Consider the following 21,648-nt stretch of genomic DNA (forward strand, 5'->3'; position numbering starts at 1 on the left):
CTTAACCCCTCAGCTGAAAGTAATCTGGATGACATGTAAGTTCTTGTATGCTTAGGAAGTAATGTTTCCCCTGGCACTGAAGTATGACAAGAAACAGTACTGGTGCAATTTGTAAAAAGGGAAGAAACCTTAAATGTATTGTCTTACCTTTCTCAGAAGCCGGAGCGAGGTCAATAAAACTTCGACATTTTTCACCTTTAAAAGAAAAGGATTATTTTAGGAGACAGAAGATGTTTGGTTTTGCTCTGCCTTCTCTTTCTGCTGGTGTTCCTGCCATCGCTCCCACCTGAGACTCTATGGGACCACCTCATGTTCTCAGCCACAGAGCAGACATTTACTGTGCCTCCTTCCTAGACAAGTTATCCTCACAAGGCCAGAGTCCCCTTCAATCAAGAATATGAAAAAGCCCTTCTAGGTTCTGGTTGTGAAAAAAGGACGTTCCTGTGCCTCTTATCAGGAGAAAACAACTTGATAGCAGAGAAGGAGCCACATAATGCAAAGCTCACCAACACTGGACTGTCATTTACAAGCATGGATGAGCAGGACTCTACATATTCTGCATATGATAGGTATCTGTTATGCAAAAATAATCAGTTTTATAATGCTTATCTAAAGCTGTTTATCAAAAAACAAACAAACAAACAAACAAACAAAAAAACAAAAAAACCAACCCAAAACATTAACAGCAAGTTTTGAGTCCCAGTTATAATATTTTTTGTTAAGACTGCAGCCGAACAGCCAGAATCCCATATAATTACTCAAGGATAAAGAAAGTTATTCAAAATTCAAATTCATTTGGACAACTTTTCCGTGCTACGTTTTGAAGAATTTTGATAGATTTGATTCCGACCAACTTGAGGGCCCTTGAGGGGACACTCACTTGGCTCTCTTGAATGGGACCCAATATTCAAGCTGCTGCTGCACTTTCTCAGTGTCCCAAGCCACATATTCTTCTCTGAAGGGAGAATGTGAGTGAGCCACGGAATGGTTGACTTCATTTTATAGGGCATAGCATGAAAGCATATTCTCAGGGAACAGACTAAGCAGAATAAAAATCATGCTGATGCTACTTGTAGACATTACTAGACTCACGTTGTCAGCAGACTGTCATTAAAGACTTTGAGAATCAATGTGGAATTCCAGTTGGGCACTTGATTTTACAGCAGAAAGCAAAGAAGCAGTCATTTTCTACAAGAATCTGACATTTAGTACTACTCACTGGAGAGATGGAGAACTTCATCTTTCTGGAAGGGCTGAACAAAGTATTTGTCCAGCTCTGGCTACCTGGATGCAGAAGTCAAAGCTTCACTCACCCCAGTTTTCCAAATTGGGAAAATCAGGCCCTGATTTAGGTATGAAATGTGGTTATGAAAGACAAGCTGAAGCACAAAGCAAGCTAAAAAAATTGCATAGCATTTCCAAGTCTTTTAAAACCCATTGTTATCAAGCAGGCTAATGTGTTGCCTGACAGTCGCTCAGCCCTGTGTCACTCCCTCTGCCTTGTGGCTGCTTCATCCTTTTATCACTGTAAATTAAAGCTTCTCTCTTTAGGACTCCACCTCAGCAAATGTAACCGAAACAGCAAATGTCTCTTAAGGATGGATGCTTTGACTTTTTTCTGTATTACTTCTTCAGGCAATTGAAGAAACTATAAAAAAATTCCTGTGTTTAGGTGCATCCGTCCAATGAATACATGTGGTTTTTACAATAAGATACTCTACAAAGTGGCCAATAGCTTCTCTGCTCTGCCCTGAGTAATCAGAGCACGGCATGCCTTCCACAGATAACAGAGAAGAATCCATTTTGCCTATTAATACTTTAATTTGTGGAATAACAGCTGAAGTTTTTATTAGTTTTGTTTAATTATCGTTGCGCAGTCAAAAGACTGATTTAGAAAATGTGAGCAATTAAAAAGAATACATGGTGAAATGCAGGAAAGATGTTCAAGTCTGCATTTTTTTTTTTTTTTCTTAAAGGCAATTAATTATTAATATTAATGTACGAATCCTTGTTCACTGCAGGAGAGCTGGACTAAGATGGCCATCAGAGGTCCCTTCCAACTCCAAGGATTCCACGATCACTATATAATATTAATCCTTTTGATGTCTTTGTTGGTACAATTGAGACAAAAGAAAACATTCATAACAGATTGCTAATATTACTTTTTATTTGCTACATATGCTACAAAGTGCTGTGTATGTAATCTATGTGTAAGTTGCTATAAAAGTTGCACTTGATATCGAAACGAATGTTTCTGTAACCCCCTGTTCTCAGCAAAGGATTTGTCCTCTGTGAATTCAGGCATTACGAGGACATTTTAGAAAAGAAAACAACTTATCAAAGCAACATCTCTATTTCCAAAAGAGGTCCGTATCTGAGCAGAGGGAATGTCAGGTGAACAAATTTTGTTACGAAACAGACTGAAAGATACTTGGTGGTGTATCACAGAAACCACAGCATCTCAGAAGCTCTGTGTTGACAGGACCTCGCTGGTCTCTTTTCAGCCTTGTGCTCAGAGTAGGACTAATGCTGGGGCCTGATCAGGTCACCTGAGACTTTACCAAGTCTTGCAATACCTGATGAATGGTGGTGCACCTTCTGTAGTGCCTCCCAGGGCTGCACTTCTGGAGAAGTGCTTCCAACTAGAATTTCTCTAGCTGCTCTTTGTAGCCATTCTTCCTATATTTGCAGGGATATGAGAAAGGCCAGCTACCCTTTTTTTCACGCATGGTGTTCTTAGGGACCTGATCAAGAAATTCAGGCAAGCAGGTGGGCTATAAAAGATACTGTGCTGTAAGTAGGAATCATTCTCAGCCAGATTGCATTATAAGGCATGACGTCTGTCAGGAATGCACTGATATCAAGTTAATATAGGGAGAGTGACCTTTAGATTTGAATTTGATATAAGCAGATTAAGTTGGATTTTTCATTCTAGCCATATGGATCAGCATTTTTTGTTTGTTTTCAGGCATAATCTATTAATTTTATCTCTCTATTACTTTAACCTGACTTCTCAGAGTCATGTCTCCCCCAGGGCTGCAGTGAACCTGAAGCCATATTACTGGAAACCTTTAAAAATTGCCTGACTCTTCCCCATGTTATCCCAAGAAAGCTAACTATGAATGGCATTTGCTACTAGAGAAATGACATCTGTCATTCTGAGAGCTGGAGATGCACAGTGCCTCTCAGATACATGGTAAAGTACTGACAAAGCCATTCTAGTTCATCGGGGTCGTGATGAAGCTAGTGGTGCCATCATGTTTGGCTCTAGATGCTTTGTCCAGAGGGTGATCGCATGCTGCTTGGAGGAATGTGCATCCATACCTTCCATTTAATCAGCTTGCCCAGTGTTGTCTCTCCCAGGAAATCTCTCTGTGACAAAATCTCTAGCTTAAATAACAAGGACAGAAAACGCTGGAGTGACCAGAAAAAGGCCTGTTGGGGCCATGATGCAAAGATTGGTTGCAGACTGGAGACTGAGAAAAAGAAAAGCGTGGAGGGTGAAGTCACTTTATTTTCAACTGCTGATTTCCAGATTGTGATGACCTTAGTGCTAAAGGTGGTGCTCAGAACTACGTAAGAAGTTCTTGATGAGGACTCTTCCCTCTGTTGTTCCTACTTCTGGACATAGGAGTTTCTTCTGTTGTCAGAGGTAACCACTGGTGGCATTTATAGACCGTGTTTGTACTTGGACATGCAGACATGCATTTCTCTGAGAACTGAAGATGTCAGCAGTGTTTTCACTGCTCCTCTTAGGATTTATTCTAAGTTATTTTTGGATATCTTGTATAACCGATCTCTTAAGCCCTCTTAAGTTTAATTTTAGACTTTGCAGAGTTTATCCTGCTGTGCCGCCCTTTTCCAGATGCATCGTCACCTAATAACTAGGTCCTGCAGAGTCTTTGGAGAATACAGAAAAGGCTGTCATTTCGTGCTGCAACAAGAACAGTGTCTAAGGTTCCTTCCCTTGATAGTCCTCACCCACTTGTCTCACTGATTCTAACAGAGGAAAAAGCCAAGGAGTGGTCTGTCCTGTACATAACACTCTTGCAGAGGCAGAGGAGGCACAACCTGGCTTGAACACTGCTGCACGGTGTGCAGAGCTCTCTGGAACTCAGCAGCATCACGGAGTTGCTGCAGGTTGAGGAGAAAGGACTGACTACCCAGACATCAACAGGAGGAAACTACATGGTGCCAATTCCTTCTAGGGCTTCCCAAGGATGAGGTAGAAATCTGTGACGCCATCTGTGCGAGCCCTGGCGAATGCATTCCATCCTAAGCATGCTGGCTGTGCACAGGCTCACTGGACTTCCTTAGAAGGTCATAGTGACCTACAGGTCTAGGTACCAGCGACTGAAAACACTGAGATTTGTGTTTTTTCTTCAGTTAATATTATTTAATTGTACAGATATGCATGTATTTGTAATTTAGTATGGATCTTCAGACTGAACCAGCTAGAGACTAGAAGACATATCTGGAAATACTCATAGTCTGAGCTGGTGCCTGGGTGAGCATCCTGCGGTCTTAGTATGGATAGCAGACCTAGAGCCCATGACAGTATCTGAGACCAATGGTGTGATGTTGTGCATCTACAGAGAGAAGAGGTGGGCAGTTTATCACTGGTGACCTTGACACTTAATCAGATGGAGAGGAAGAGGAGCTGGTGGGGTGCTGCTGGTGTTTCTTTGGGTGCTGCTACAGGCACAGCTCTCTACGTTGATCTGTGTGGCCAGCAGGTAAGTGTCACAGAGGCATCTGTGTGCATGTACACGTGTGTGTGCACCTGCATCTTGACTACCTGCTCAGGCTGAACTGGGAAGCGGCAAACAGGCAAGAGAGGAGAAATCCCCTGGGTCTTAAAGTCCCTTGGGCTCAGCTTCTGTTCCCAGGAGCACACACAGCATTTTCTCACACAGGCTCATCGGAACTTTTCCCATTTCACGGTTCTGTAGCTGTGCAAGCACCCGTAGCTCAGAAGTCAAATGACTGCCAGCTCCTCAGTGGTTTCTACTGTGGAAAGCTTGGCTTTGGGCTTCTGTTCTGAGGAAATGGTGTATGGTAAGAAGTGCTGGACTCAGGGAATGAGAGAGAGTTGTGGCAGCATCATATGAACTCTGTCTAACTTGCCCATGATCTTTCCACAGTTCTTTGCCTTCTCCTGCTCCTAATGCAGTCAGAATTCCCGAGTTTCCAGCAAATAATTGTCATCAAAATTTTCTCATGTCTGAGAATCACTTCAGGAAAAAAGGAAAGTTGCTATTCCAAATCCTAAAAATTCAACTCTCCCAGAGAATTGAGAAAAGCAAGGTCCTGCAGAGCCATAAGACTGCACCATATATCAGCTTCATGGCAGTGAGCTGCTTTTCCCTTTATGCTGTGCACATCTTGTCACTGGCACAGTGCAGCAGCTCAGGTTGAGATCCTTTTGTGGGGAAGTTGTAGACACTAGAAAGCAAGTGCACAGCTATATAAAACAGCTGGAAATGCAGCTGTGCACATAGATTGCATCGAAACTGTAGCATACAGATGTACTTTTTCTTCTATGAGTTCCCTAAAATGTATGGTTTCTTCATTCCTTTCCCACTCCACAGATGGAGAATTCAGATTTCTACCCTCCCCTGGAACATTTTCAATCACTGTCTTCAGGACAGCACAACAGTGGCTGAACTGGTCCAGAATACACCTCAGAATATAAACTGGTGGTTTGGGCTAGAAATCAGGAAGAGGGCAGAAAACACACAAAAAAGCACAGGCTTTAAGACAATATGCTGGGGGTATAACACACCTGTTGCAATAGCAAGGACAAGAAGTTGGTGTCTGGGATCACATTTATTGGTCCTGTGTTCCTTCTTTAGAGGCCAGTGCTAAATGCCTCATTAAGGCAATAAAATAAAAGGTAACTCTGTGAAATCCTAATTGGTATGTCTTCCAACTACACTGTTTCGAAATATTCTATTAAATAATTTGACTTTAAGAAAAATGTAGTAGTTCTGAGTGAAAGGAGGAGCTCCATTGTAACTCTGCTTTTCATCCTGGGGGGAAAAAAAAGAAAGAAAAAGCTGTCTGTGTTCACTTACCCTGCATAAAATTTCATGAGTTCAGAAGTACAGTTCTGAACAGTTAAATGATTAAATTTCATTTAAACAGCATTCCCTTTTAGAAACACATTGGCTCCCAGCCTATGAAAGACAAGGTCCCTTTTTTCCCCAATAGGCCCTAGCAGGTCTTTGTCTCTCCAACTATATCTGGAGCCACGTGATTCTAATGAGATTCCATGTCATCTACAGAGAGTAAAATCATTGTGTGTGTCTGAAAAAATGATATAACCCTCCAGGGGTCCGAAGGAGTGGATGAGGATTGAATCACCACTTCCGTGAATTAAAATACTACATGAGGAAAAATACAGGTTAATGAGCTCACGTAAACTAAGTTAATCAAGTTAATTAACGAGTGAAACATTCCACTTTTGATTAAACTTATCCCAGACAAAGCACTTAACTGATTTTTTTTCCCTAATGAAAATAAAGCCTTAATCTCCCAACAAAACCAACTGTTGAAAGTGTTGATTTTGCTGGAACAATATTTTCTGCTGGAAAACAAACGAGTTTTTACAGAGTTGCACTCAAATATGTATTGAGCTATGCAAATAGCTGTTTTCTATCACTCCAACAGCTTTCATTTATAGCTGCTGCCCATCAACATTTCTCTTGCTTCCAAGTAACGTGAGAATTTGCTCCAGTTCTCATTTCTCTCTGTTTCTTTCAGTGAACTCAAACTCTTAAACCTTTCTACATTTTAAAGCAGAAGACCACTTCTTTAAGCTTTTTTTTTTCATTTCAGTCATGCGTTTTTTCCTCAATTCACATATTCCAAATGAAATGCTAATAGTCTTATCAGAGAGGGGATGTGCGCACTGCAAAGTTTCCCTTTTGCTTCCTCGGAGCAGCAGATAGCTGTGCAGGGGCACTGGGTGCAGGCAGAGATGGGAACGTGCTGCATGCTGTGCTAAGTCAGACTGTGTGCCATGGCAACTGTGTTCTCTGCACCAAAACTCTGACTGGTGAGAAAATTCTTCACAGAAAGCAAACTTCTTCACGCTGACATCTAATTGAAACACACGAAGTCACAAAGGCTCATCTGACTATCTTTGTAAGGCCCAACGGGTTGACAGGCCCTTTGTGTACACACATATAGGTGGGCATACGTTTGAGGAGATGGAAAACAGAATTGAGAGAACAATGGTGCTGAGAGAGGCTTTCAGTGACTCTGATGTCAAATTATATCTGACTTTATCGGATGGAAAACGTGAAATCGGGCACAGTTCTGATTAAGCACTTCAAATAATGGAAGGGAAAGATGAGAAGTTGTACCTGTCCATCGCAGAGGTGACAACTTTGACCCACTGTGCTTACTCTGTGGTCAGAAACACTGCACTTTGCTTGAAGCCTCACTGGCTCTACAAAATTCATCTCTTTCCAGATGCCGAGGTGCCACTCCAGACAGCTAATGGGAAGGCAGAGTTGTTTCCCACTCACTGGCTCCACAGGCACCTCAGGGCACCGAGCCGCCATTTTGTCCACTTCCCATTTGCTGTCTAAGTGCTGTAAAAAGAAGAGTAATCTTGCTAATGTAAATATGCCAAACATACTAGTTATCAGGGAATCCATAGGGGGACTATCAGGTTTCCAGGAAACCATGAAAGACCAGAAATAGTGCTTCTGACAGAATGTGTAGTTGATATATACGTCACTGTATATATATGCGTGATGTCTTCTACAGTTTCTCATGTGACTGCATTAGCAGTTCCCTTCAGGCTGGTGATTAGCAAAGATCAAAGGAGTATCTTCCACTCTTTCCAATTAGTAGCTGTGGGTCAGCATGGATCCTCTTTTAACCATGCCAGCACTTCTCTCCAGATAACGCCCAACCAGAGTATTCGTATTGGATCTGTGCCCTAGCTGCAGAAATACATAAGCAGAGCAAGCAGAGATGAAAGTCTCTGAGAGCAAAGAAAGAAACTCTGTTTCACGGTTAGGATTACTCCAGAAAATGAAAACATCAAAAGCTAATGTGCGCTAAAAATGGAGGAAAGGACAAAAATCAGAGTATTACTACAATGGCATGGCATGTTGCTGTGAACATGAGTCACGGAAAAGAACCAAAGAAGATCCTAATTTGGAAGGGACCCACACTTGGTGATTGCCCAGCCCTCACTTTTGTCAAGATCTCTCTGCAAGGCCTCTCTATCCTTGAGGGAGTCACCTTCTCCTCCTTGAACTTGGCATATGCTTGAGTTCTGCATCTAGGACCGTCTCCAGATCAAGCCTTTCCTTGACAGATTAAGTATTTGATCCTGTAGAGAGAGTTGTGATTTAAAAGGCTTAAAGTACGTTGCTCTTTTGGTTAGCTTGGTTTCTAAATTTCTGAAATATCTACTAAAAGCATAGAAACCAAAGAGGGGTTACACATCTTCTGTTTACTCCATCAGCAAAATGGACTTAGTATCTTTTTCTAGTTGGGTCTACAGAAATAGAAGATGTTTCTGATCCATGTAACTAAATTTTAATTTTTTGTCTGTTTTTGATCTAGAGAAACAGGTTGAATCCTCAGGCTCTCCTTCTCCTGATCCTCCAGCACAGGATCCAGAAACAGCTTGTGATGCTACTCTAGCACGGGTAAGAGAAGAAGAGGATTCACTAACTTCTTCTGATGAAGAGGAAACCAAATGTTTACCTCACGTTTCTTCTGGGAAGAGCAAAGGCAGTATCTTCTCAGCCCTCAGCTTTCTACAGAAACTCTGGCTACTCATTGTAAGTGATCAGTTTAAGATGATATGGTGGAATCAAGGTGGAAATTATGTTGTAATCAATGAAGAAATGTTCAAGGTTGAAGTACAACAAAGTAAAGGACCTTTCAGTTTTTCAGACTGAAAACATGAGAAGCTTCATCTGTTAACTTAATCTGTTTGGGCTCACTGAAAAATCTCCCTCAGTTGCTGAATTTCCAGCAGAGGAAGAAGCAGTTGCTGCTCACAGAAAGGTACATCAATTGCTCCACACATAAACCAGCTCTCATAATATCCTGGTGAGGGAGATGGAGGTTCCAGTAAAATAAGCCTTGGCAATAGAGGAGATAAGGATGATGGTAAATGTTCTGATCTTCATTTCTTTCTCTGGCTGATTCCAGGTATTTTAGAAGCAGCATTACTGAGTAGTAGAAATATAGGCAAGCTAGTTTGGGTTTATATCTGAGTCTGAACCCATGCAATGGGAAAGTAAATAAATCAGGAGATGATGAGTCTATTTATTTCAATATAATTGCAACATTGTCTTGTTTTAGTTAGCCTACGCTGTAGAATTAACCTGACTGATAGATATTTTTGTCTTCAGCAATTAAGAGTCTTCCAGTATCATGCTATCTTTCAGTCTCAAATATCTAGCAACTAACCCATCTCTTTTTCTTTGAGTTAAGAGGTCATAGATAGATAGTTCTCGAAAGATTTGAGTAATAAGCCTTCTCCATTCTCAGGTCTTTTTATTTATTTATCTATTTAATGGTTCTGAAAATAAAATGTTTGAATAAGAAACCTTTTCAGTTTTCATGCTCTTTTAGTCGTTCATTCATTTATTTAATGGTGAAATCTCAGATTGATTCTGCATTTTGTCTCTCAAAAGGAAGCAGAAGCAATACTTCTTACACCAATCTCATGGTTTTCTGTAAGAATCAAGCTCTAGATTCTTAGTTGTAGAGATATATAAATAGTAAGAATAACAAAATACTTTCAAGTCTAAGGTTGAAGCTTGAAACACATGCAAGTGCCTGTAGGTTAAGAGGTAAAGTGGTTGCTGGAGGAGTGGGAACCTTGAATTTTACATCAACTTGTTCTTCTTCTTTATACTTGATACTCTAACAGTATTTCTTCCCTAGCTTGCCCATCTGTCTGCTCTGATCTGCTTAGCTGATGTGAGTCAAGCTGCTTGCTTCAAAGCGAACTCCAGAAACTTCTCCCAGTTTCCCAACCCTTGTTTTTTGGGTTGAGGCATCCTGAGTTTCCAAGCGGGAGCACCTGACTCAGAGCATGGAAACAGACAACCTCAAACTTCCAGCTATGGACGTTTTAACAAAGAGAAGGAAAAGAACAGCAAAAAACACAGAGTATACTGCAAAAAAATATCCAGTGTTTGAAATCAGGTGGAAAAAATGTATTTATTTTTGTGAACCTTATTCCTAAGCTTGGACCTAAAGAACAACAAAGTCTCACTTTTCTTTGGTCTGGTCAGAAAATGCAGAATGAAATCAGTCTGAATGACAGTATGATAAGGTGTTTTTGTCTCCAAATCTAATGAGTCTGAACATTGTGGAGTGAACCTGATTCCCAGCAATCATGGCTTATATCCTTCCCTCCCCCTGTCCCATGGGGTAGCCGAGTGCAAGGTGGAACAGCTTAAAGCAAATTTTTGTTTGACTGTGACTGTTCATACAGGCCTTGTCATTCCATAGTAATAACATCTGCTTCTCATTATTTACTACCATCTGTAGTCTTTAAGTCATTGGCAAGTTAGATCAGTGAAGATTTATATTACCATTTAGATTACCAACAAGAATACCGAATAACATTACAGCAAAGCATGATTAACAGAGGATCATGCTAGAAGTGACCCTACGCCCTGATAATTCCTTATTTTGAGATCTGTCAGGTAAGTCAATTTTTAATTTTACCTATTTTAGCTCTGCTAATTCCACATAAAGGAAAACTTAAAATCAGGAGTAAGTACGGTGTAATATCAATCCAGGAGGATACTGGGATGATTGATATTCCATCCTACCTATAGTCCTGACTGCATCTGATCATATTTTGCAGTAACTGGCACTGAGGTAACAGTCTCAATTATCCATCCGGATGATCATTTGTATCTCTTTGAAATACAGGACCTATGTGTTTATCTTCTACTTCTTTGAAGTTTATTCCATCTACAAGCAACCAGGAAAGCCCTTCAGACAGCAGCTCCTTCAAGACTGCTGGGTTAAGTAGCTGAGGATGGACTCATGCAAAGAGAAAGTGATATAGTTTTGTAGTTTTTGTTTGTGAGATGGAGAAATTTGGCAAGGAAGGAGTGGTGCCTTGCCCTGTCTCTTTGCTCTGTTACCAGTCTCAGTACAATACAAGTCTCATTGCAATTTATGATACATGTTCATACAGCTATCCTGTCTCTAGCAGGATCAGGAAGACCTCAAATCCAGAATTCCCAGTGCATCACGGACACAAAACATCCCCGTTACTCTACAGAAACCTGAAGGTCTGTAATAAACCAATGACCACAGAAACTACAGCTGTCATGTACCACAGGAGAAGAAGAACAAGAATCATTGTGAGGACTCCTATTAGTTAAATTCCTATGGCCAGGACTATCCTATCTTAGAAGCAAAACCTCAGGATTTGTTATGAGGAATCACAGTTGCTTTCCTGAGATGGACCTTTTCCCTTGTTCTAAAAGAAGGCAAAAATCCATTACCATCCTTGTTATCTAACCTGGAGGAGGTTTCTCTTCTGATCGCAAATTAGATCATCAATTTAATGTTCAGTGCATGAACAGACATACCAATTAGATCCTGAGAAGCTGTAATAATGTGGAGAGCAGCAAAGCACCCTTGCACAGTCTCCATCTGTAGCCAATTTCTGATGCTTTAGAGAAGGCATAAAACCCTTCAGAAAATACGATGTGCATCAAGCCAGCAGCTATTTTTTTCTTGGCTCCTATCAATGACCACTGGAAACCCTGAAGCATGGATTCTATGTAATTTAATACAATATAAACATGGTGTGACAAAAGGCAGTCAGACCAAGATGGCTTCTTTCAGACCTCCTCAAGATACCAACAAATCAGTTATGCAGGATTCAGTCCAAGCTTCCTCGTGCCAGAAACATTGCTCTTTTGTCATACGGCTCATTCTGCGAATTTGAAACTATCAGTATTTCAGTCATTTCCTTTGCTCACACTGCCCTCTGTGGCAGTGAATGCCAGGCACTCATTTTCTGAGAGCCCCTCCTTGCATCTTCATTTTTCTTCTCAGTGATAAGTAACTTAAATAATGCTCTTTCGTTGATATTTGAATATATATGTATGTAAGTGTGTCTATATGGTACTATCATAGCCCCTCTTGATATCTGATTTGTTCTACTTTTTTCTTTTCTTTTCTTGTCTTGAAGGAAATTCTCTTCTCCTCAACTACCTTCGAAATCCCACAGTGCATCTATTTTGCCCCCCCGTTTTCTTACCCTAATTATTCATGATGGTGCTAACAAAATGCACAGTGGTGCTGATTCACCCACAGAATAACACTTTTCCTTTCTATTGCAGCACTCTGGCAGCTGGCAGTCACCTCACAGACAAATGCTGGCCCACACCTTCTTTCTTATCTTTTTCCTACCATTGAGTTCTTGTGACCTCACAGAATTGCGTAATTTATGCTTTTAAATTTATTTATTTATAAAATATTCTTACTGCTCTGTGATGTCAGCTCACATTTTTAGTTATGGAGATAAATCTTTACTCCGTAATAGCAATAGTTCCAGACTTTGTGAGACGGTATACATAAGGAGTGCATTCAAAGTAAGATTCTTCTCTTCAAATTAAGATTCCCATGTTAGAATGACAACTTCTTGGACAGATTGCTCTTCTGGCCAACGAGGAGAACAGGTCATCACAGGGCTTTGTTCATTCCACTCCAGGAAGACTGCAACCTCCCCTCGAAGTATTCATTACTCTCTACTGACTGATGATGTTGATCAGTAGAGGCACATACATCTGCTTTGTTAATGTCCACTGGTTTGCTGTGGGTTTTGTGTTGATTTTGATTTCTTTTTTTAATTTTAATTTTATTTCAAGAAACTTGGATAATGTTAATTGTGTCTCTGGTTCTTTTTTGTAGATTGTTAATCTCAGCAATAATCACATCAGTCTCAAGACTAAACTTGAGGACTGCTAGATGTATCTGATCTCCACTGTGTTCTTTACTCTTTTTATATTAATTGCCTGAGTCTCATTGTAAGACTGTTCTCTAATCAGCTTGCAGCCTCTCCATTTATCCCAATAATAATAAATAATGTAAAATCTGCACCACAGTTTCCAGCAAAATTTCTACCTACTTCACTATCTTTGTACCATCATAAATAACTGATATTTAGGGAAGACGTGTGTATGCAGTACGGAGTGATTCTGTTCCTGTGATATCAGTACTGCATCATTAGTCTGGGGACTTCCTGGTCAGAGGCTGCTCTCAAATCATCACGTCAGTGATGGATATTTCCTTCCTGGATGCATGCAGTCCTCAGTTTTCACCTTCACATCGTTCTATGGCAGGGAACTCTCCAGGAGGAAATATTTCTATTTATCTGTTATGCCTCTTGTTCTTAAATTGTAGAAGAAGTCAATGATATTTTTTGTTTGAACCCTGTCATTCCCCATCAATGTCATTGTCATAGTTCTCTGAGCTTTCTGCCTTTTTTCCAGTTCCAAGAGGCTCTGGCTGTTTTCCACTGTGGAAATATGTGGATACCTAGCAACCTGCTGTTACCATTCCCTCTGCAGTCTGCAGTTTTCTGTGAAGAATTTTCAGTGGGACATTCCATCAGATGCTTTATGAAAATCCACAGAGACTTGGTCTAATGCATTACTCTTGTCTAGTTCTACCTTTGATAAAACTCTATCTTTGATATATCCAGTCGTTGCCCTGTACTGACTGCTTTCACTAAAACCTGTCCTAATGTTGCTGGGTCAGTTGGTCTCTATTATTTTTACCCATCTTACTCTCTGAATACAGAAATGTGAAGATTCATACATGATTCTTGCTACCAAAACTGCATTTTCATGTGCCAATTATTTCAGCATTCTTGGATGGAAACTATCCATGCCCCCTGAGTTCAGTTCCTCTATCTCTGCAAATTATCTCTTTAATACAAAGCTAAACCTCCTCAATTTCTTTTACCCACTCTTTCCTTCCTAAGCAATTTGTAACTAGCAATTTTTACGTTCCAGTTGTGAATAAACCCACCAGGTTTCAGTTATGCCAATTATATTACATTTTTTCGTAATGCAATAAGATTTCCCAATTCCTCTTGCTTGTTAATTATTTATTCACAGGTGCTTCTGCCCTGTCCCTCTCCCTGGACAGCTGCCTATGGTGAGTCACATATTCTTATTATCACGTTGTTGGAGAGAGAAAAAGGTGAAGCAGTACTGTTTCTATACTTCACACTGCAAAAATATATATATAGTAATATAATGAAGCTTTTGTTTTCATATGTTAGAGATTTATTCAATACTGCAGGATGCACCTCTCTAGTTCTCTGGCTCCTTCTGCAGATGTGCTTTTAGTGTCTATATTTGTGGTCCACTGTGGTGCATGTTTGCATATCAGGTAAGTTCTACTCTCCCATGCTCCAGCCCTGGAGGTGTTCAAGGCTAGGCTGGATGGGGTCCCAGGCAGCCTGATCTCATGTCTTATAGAGCTGCTGGCAACCCTATCTGTGGCAGTGGGGTTAAAATTAGGTGATCCCAAGCCATTCGATCATTTACTCCTTGAAGAGTGCTAATAAATATGTGGTGGCACAGAGAATACAGAGATGCCTTGCTTTAGAAACAGTATTCCAATAATGCAAAACGAGCCTAGATATACAGTTTTCTTATTTCTCTGGCTTTTGTGGAGTGTGGTGAGCAACACAAAAAAGCCATTTTTTTTTAATTGGAAGGGGCAGTACTCTTAAAGTGCATCTATGCAAGAGCTGCTTTTCTCTCTGAAATACAGATCTGATTACCGATATTGCCTGCTCATTAGCCACTTAAACAAGATCCGAGTTATGGTTTATTTCTATTAAAATCAAATAAATGCTTTAATGAGCAAAAATGGCTAAGATTTTATCACTTTCCAGTTCTGCAAAAGGATAAGGTAGGCTGCCTTACCTACTTCACGTGTTGATTGTTTTTTTAATATCATATTGTTGAGTCAGAAAATCCACCCATCAGTTTACCACTGGATCTTTTCCATCCATGCTGCTGTTAGCATATCGCTAGGTTAGTATCTTGTGACATATCCAGTAGTGGACCAAGCACAGACTTAGACAGCAGGTGTGAAATAAGATATGCATGCAAGGTCATACTCGAAAAGAAATAAAATGATAGGCAGCTCAGCTCTGAGTCACCTGGCTATAGCCAAGGAATTCACAACCTGGAACGAGGCAGCAAACACTTTGTGCTGTGTCTAAGTGCAGAACTTAGGACTTGTGACCAGCATGAGCTACAGAGCTTTAGATTCATGCTCTTTGGGAAATGAGATGTATCGTTCTTATGGATGGTACCTTCACCTGTTTGGTATCCAAAGCATTGAACCTACTCTGGAAAGGAGAGCCTCCATCCTCCTTCAAGCAGGTTGGAATTCAGCATACTTTTGAGTCAGAAGCTGTGCTAAATAGTTACAGGATTCAACTACAGAAGGAATATATATGCTCAAGTGCCTCTTTTCCCAGAGGGAATTCAAAATTTTATTTCTCAGATGCAAAATATTTTTCAGATTCTTTAGCAGACTTAGGCATACTGGATGAAAATAAACTTCAGATACACAAAATATTTCAGAAATAATCACAACATTCAACATCTGTTGATGTTAGTGAAATCTTGGAACAAGAGGAGGGCTCACTTTGCTGGACTTTGCATGGTATGTCTTTGCACCCTACACCTGAAATTTAAGCAGATGTTTCAAATAAGCAGTGGAAAGAAACTCGAAACATTTTTGCTTTGACAGCATCACAACAACACAAACAGTTACTGGCACTGGCAGTGGGATTCATTCAGACATCTGCAGTGAGTGTTGAGGGAAAGGTCAGGAACTGTAGGAATGGTGCTCCCTGTTGTCTGTGGCCATATGTACTGGTCATACTGTATGCTGACTAGTGTGAAGTTATGGAGTGGTTACTAAAAGGACTCTGCCTAGATGATGGCTGTTGATGACATCAGGTGTGGGCTAAAAGAAGACTGATAAGCAAGCATTATGTTTATGAGAATGTCCTGTGTGGGTTGTTCAGAACAGTGCTTTGTGTATAGAGTATGTGGTATTGAGACCCAGGGCGAGGGGTTTCCAAAACACTGGATAACATTGTTAGCAGCACAGTAGGTTTACAAGAACTGTTAGGAACAGCACTTTGGCTAAATGAAATGGCTAAATGCTGGTAATTATGCATTCAGTATGTGGATTGTGTGAGAATCTTGGACATCCTGCCATTCAAAAAGACCTATAATTGGATGGAGAACTGAGTGGAAATGAACTTTCTGATGTTCAACACAGGCAAGTACAGAGTCTTACACCTGGGGAGGAATAACCACGTGCATTAGTATAGGTTAGAGTCTGAGAGAGTTCTGCTGGAGAGGAGTTCTGTAGAGAAGGACTTGGGTTTACTAGAGGACAGCAGGTTGACCATTAGCCAACAGTGTGCTCTTGAGTCCAAGAAGGCCAGTGATATCCTAGGAAGCATTAAAAAGAGCGTGGCCAGCAGGTCAAGGGAGGTGATTCTCCCCCTCTACTCTGCCCTGGTGAGGCTGCATTGGAGCACTGTGTCCTAGGCTCTTCACTTCAAGAAAGACAGGGATCTTTCAAAGAGAGCCAGCAGAGGACCTCAAAGACGATTAGGGGCTGATAAATTTCCTAAACAGTCATTTTCAGTATTGTATTTGTAAAGCTTTAAGAAAAGCGTTATCAAAAGTATGTGGTGCCTTTTAGGTACTGATTTTGATGGATTTAATACTCTACTTTCTGTATGCTAAGTGGTAAATTTTTGGCATTCTCCTGGCATCCTAAGGTGTTTATTAATGACATGGTGACCATATGACTTGCAATACTTAGATAATTGTGGTCAATAAATGTACTGCAAGCAGTGCAATAAGCCTGGAATTGCTTACTTGTAGATGCATTGAGCAGAGGGGCTGCATGTATAAGCAGTGACCACAGGCCAAGACCATGTGCTCACAAACCACTAAGTCTGGATGAAGAGCTTTCACGTGCTGACACTCTCATGGGCCAAATTCAGACTTGTGTTCATTACACCATTCCTGTCCTTATCAGAAAATCTATTGTAAAACCCAAACAAAACAACTGTCTGAGCCAATATAACCTTATACCTGCTTGGATTCTAAAGGTTGGCTGCTCCTTATCTGCTAATTGAAAAGTTCTTTTCACCAAGTTAGTGTTTTAAGATAAAACACATGTGATGAGGCTGCTGTGGTGGCATGCTGGAGAGGAGTAACAACCCTCTCTCCCGCTTTCACCACAACTTTCTAAAGCTGGCTTTCAGCCACCTCCTAAAATCACTCACTACAGCAAGGCTTTGTTTACTCAGCACGGAACTGATCACCATATTTCTCTTTGATAATTTTGGTTTCAGATTAGAGCCACACAGTCACAAGTTATGCTAAACATAAAGATTGGCTTGGAAAGCTTGCAATATCTGCAAGGAATTCAGGCACATTTGTTTGTGCCAATCCCAAATAAGATGCTTACAATGTTGGAGGGTCTTAAACTACTCGCTTAGTTTGCTGTGGCCTGAGTTTATTTCCAAATCAATAAGAAAAGTGTTCCTCTTTCTACTTTTTTCCCCCCTAATGTCAAGTGTGTTACCTTGGTGCTCTTATTTTAGCATGGGGCCACTTGTTGACACTCTGAAGGCTAGAGTTGATCAGCTTCTCTTTTCTTACATCAAATCGAGTTGTAATGACCAACTTGAAGCACTATCCCCGAAATTACCAGCAAGTGTGCACACCACCTAGGGATGGACTATGAGCTGCTTTCTAAGTTTGCCCCACTTTATAGCACATGCACCCAGGGTAGTTAAACAAATTCTGTGAACTTCCCACTACCAGGGAGGTTGTGTCCTAGGAGACACAACACATGGGATGATCAGCTGTCCTCCTCTGCCCACAGTGGTGAGCAGCCCTTGATTCACTCCTTGGGCAGTGGCAGCTCTTTCACATCTGAGTTGGGATGTGAGCTCTATTTGACAACTCTGGAAGCAGGACTGCCTTCTATCCAACCTCCAGTGTTTTATATTTGTTGGTAAATTCCAGGGTACAGAAAGGGAAATGAATTCACTGATAAACTGAAGCAGTCTTCTCTAGTGGTTCTCAGTAAGTAAATGGCTGAGCAGGGAACAGGAATGAGCTTTCCTGTGCTCAGTTCTACCCTTTAACTACCTTTTCTCTACCTCAGTATATACCATGTATAATCTAGCCACCAGAAAGCATCTGAGTGCTCATTTACTTAGAAAAGAGAAACTCTAGGCTACAGCCTGATAAAAATCGGGAGCGCTGCGCTTTTCCCGTCATTCAGACCACTGCCCTTTGGGTTATTCAGGGGGCAATCGCAATCCGATAGGGTAAATGTCAGAATCTCCATAACAACTAACAGGCAGTGCCTTTTGTGCGCTGCATGGAGCAGCTCTGGGAGGCGAAGCGCCGAGCAGCGCCCAGCTGCAGTGCCCGCCGAGGGGTAGCGCGCACCGCTTAGCCGGGGTTCGGCTGCCTTCAGAGCACAGACCCTGCATCAGCCAGCAGGTAAACAAACAAATTTCTGCTCTCGTTGGGAACAGGTTGCGTTTCAACGAACAACTGTTCAAATTCTGCCTCTCTCTGCAGGGCAAATCTGCGTTAGCTACAGCACAGAACAGCTTGTCTGTGTGTTCATTACGCTGAGCCAAACACAAAACAACACAAGCTGGAAGGAAGTTGTTTTACACTTACCAGCAGCATTGATATTTTCCTCACAGGAGTACCAGATCCCAGTGTGGAAATACCTGAAAAGGAAGCGGTCATCTCCCGTCTCCCAGCTGTAATGAACCACATTCTGGTTTGTCTCATTGGCAGTCTCATTCCCACTGTAGTTGAGGCAGTTTGTCTTCTTCTCTTTCCCACAGCTCGGCTTGGGGACCCTCTGCGTGCCCTCACACCAGTGGGTCGTGATAAAAGCTGTTGTAGAGAAGAGGAGAGCCATCAGATTCAGACTCACTGCTAGCAGGGCTCTGCATCTTCGATTTGTCTTCATGGTAAATCCGCCCTCCCTCCCCCTCCTGCTGAGAGAAGAAGTCAAAGGTTTTTGTTTTATTTGGGGGGCGGGGGTGGTGTTTCAAAGCCTCTCACGATTCAGAATCCAGTTTTCCAGGCACCAAAACTCTCAGCTTCTTCCAATCTGCTGTTGTAGCAGTGAAGGAAACGCTGCAGCCAGACTCCCATTCTTCTCTTCACTTGAAATCCTGCCTTTGTATGTTAAAGGAGCAGCTGCAGGCGCGGGAGTGCGGCCGTCCTCTTGCAGGCGGTGAGAGGATCAGAGAGGGTCTGTCTCACCAAGAGCACCAAGAGCAAGTCAACATCTGCTCGGGTACCACACATGATCCCCAGGGGCTCTGCAGCTTCCTCTGCTGGGAGACACCTGCAGGCTGCAGGACTCGCTGTTCTCTCCCAGCACGGAGAGACAGGGGAGGCTCGGCAGGAGCCGGGCGACAGGGACAGCTGCTGTGCCACCGCGCTCCTGAGCAGCCCTCGGAGGCGCCTGCATCATGCTGACGGCTGAGCGGGACTGGGGCAGTCACACCTTCCTCCCCAAAGGGATCAGCGTGGCTGCGAAATGCGCTGGTCGTGTACCAGCGGGCAGGGATGTGACCAGGAGAAGGAGGGATGGAACAGTGCTTCAGCTTTTCTATTCTAAGCTCACGAGGAACAAACTGAAGGGCTGGTTTTGCTATCGGTACAGCAGTGTGATTCTCTGCCTGCAAGGGTTTGCTCTGGAGGTCAGCAAAGCCCCAGAGGGATTCAAATTTTAAAGTCTGTAATAAGTAGAACTGGTGTCTGTCACAGTGAAGTGGGTCTGTAGGACACTGCTGGTTGGTGTGCTGTGAGGGGATGGTGCTGACAGCACGGTCTGCATGCAGAGCTGCTGTGTGTGCAGGGTACAGACCGTGTACCTGAACACTGGCAGTGTTTGTCACGCAGTGGTTGTGTACTTCACCGATGAGCACAATTTTCTGTGGTAAATTGCATTTACTCGCTGGGCTTTGGACTGAGTGACTGTTTATTCCTTCCACCCTGCAAGGACCCTGGGGCCACCCGCAGCCCCTCAGAGCAGTCTGGGGGAAGGGAACAAAGTGAGCCCTGGAAACAGCCACACAGGCTCACAGTAACAGTGGGGCTTACGCCCTGTGCTCTGTTAAATCAGCACGCTGGCCAACATAAAACCTCACTCCATGCCTCACTGCCCACAGCCATGGAATATGGCGGTACTTCTCCAGGTCCTACAAGAAAGGAATTGCTGGTGGAGCTTCTCCTTGGTAAGCACCACAGCAGAATGGAGGGTCCCAGCCCTGCCTTCCTCACAGGCAGTTGTGAGAATCCATTATGCTCCTTGCCAGTGCCTGGCCTACACGCCTGCTTCCAATATCTGTGAGATTTTCCATTGTTTATACAGAATCGCTTGACTACAGCCTTGTTCTTTTAAAAATAATTTAGGAAGTCCTTAAGAGATGCTGCTCTGTGTGAGAACAGTTACGACATCAGATCTGCAAAGGTAATGCTTGGTAGAGCAGATAATTCCCTGCCTTAGCGGACTTCACTTTGCCCTCTCTTGCCATCTTGTCATCTACAACTGCCTCCTCAGCATCAGATTTTTTTTTTTTTCAGTGGCCTGTGGTGGGGGAATGCTTCTGTGCAGCTGTAATTTTGGGCCCCTGACTGCAAGAAAGACATTGAGGCCTTGGAGTGTGTCCACAATGGAGCTGTGAGGGGCCTGAAGCACAAGTGTGATGGGGAGAAGCTGAGGGAATGGGTTCAGTCTGCAGGGAGCTCAGCAGAGACCTTATTGCTCCCTACAACTCCTGAAGGGAGGCTGTGGTGAGGTGGGGGTTGGTCTGTGCTCCTGGGTAGCTGGTAGGATGAGAGCTGATAGCCTTAAGTTGTGCCCAGGGTGGTGGTGGAGTCATCGTCCCTGGAGGTGTTCAAGAAGAGGGTAAGTGTGTTGCACTGAGGGACGTGGTGGGGTGGGGTTGGTTTTAGTGGTCTTTTCCAACCTTAACATTTCTGTGATTGTATGATAATTGCACTGTGCCCCTCCAGCCCTTTGAGTATGTCATCACAAAGCCAAATAACCAACATCATTTGCTTGGTTTTAACTGCGTGTAAGAAATACAAGTGATGGTTATTTAGATGACCACAGGATTATCACTTCAGTTATTTTTATATTGCAGGGCATTTCATTTAGCAATGGATTTAGATGTTTCTGTGTTCTGAGGCATGCCAGCTGCTTAGAGAAATAGAGAGTGTACTTGAAACGTTGACAGCACACCTTCATAGCATCACTAGTGCTCTGCAGGATTATCTTCCAGGTGGTGGAAGACTGATTCATCACGCTTTTCCAAGTATGAACACACATCTTTACAGTCCTTTTCTCACCAATCTCCTCTGTCTGCTGCTCTATCACTTGTGTTTTCTGATCCCAGCATCAACTTTTGGACGCTGTTCCTTTTCCCAGGGAGCTGGGCATCCAAGAGTTTGGTTTATTGTGGTAACTTTGTTCTAAATGCTTTCAAGATTTTGTTTTTTTACTCCTAATCCTAACAGA

The 21,648-nt window shown here is 42.3% G+C and overlaps 1 protein-coding gene and 1 long non-coding RNA gene across 4 annotated transcripts in view; one reads left to right on the forward strand and one right to left on the reverse strand.

Moving 5' to 3' along the window:
- Positions 1-21,648, reverse strand: part of GSG1L (GSG1 like) — an 84,300-nt gene that overhangs the window by 38,903 nt on the left and 23,749 nt on the right. Inside the window, exons 1-2 of one of the 2 annotated variants that reach the window (XM_090151859.1) lie at positions 18,783-19,979; positions 148-195 (exon numbers count right to left, since the gene is read on the reverse strand). In XM_090151859.1, coding sequence (XP_090007985.1) covers positions 148-195; positions 18,783-19,083 — 349 coding nt within the window. In that variant the 5' untranslated portion in view covers positions 19,084-19,979. Of the gene's footprint in view, positions 1-147; positions 196-18,782; positions 19,980-21,648 lie in introns of those variants that run through there. The other variant, XM_090151858.1, reaches the window with a different exon arrangement.
- Positions 109-10,269, forward strand: LOC149915735 (uncharacterized). 2 transcript variants are annotated; one of them, XR_016471804.1, is made up of 6 exons: positions 109-569; positions 2,022-2,114; positions 3,035-3,652; positions 4,596-4,736; positions 8,590-9,039; positions 9,928-10,269. It is a non-coding gene; the product is annotated as an uncharacterized LOC149915735 (long non-coding RNA). The 2 variants fall into 2 exon arrangements; XR_016471803.1 differs by lacking the exon at positions 9,928-10,269 and having other exon boundaries at positions 8,590-9,465.

This window comes from Phasianus colchicus, chromosome 16 (assembly GCF_987193195.1).
Source record: "Phasianus colchicus chromosome 16, bPhaCol1.hap1.1, whole genome shotgun sequence".
NCBI lineage: Eukaryota > Metazoa > Chordata > Aves > Galliformes > Phasianidae > Phasianus > Phasianus colchicus.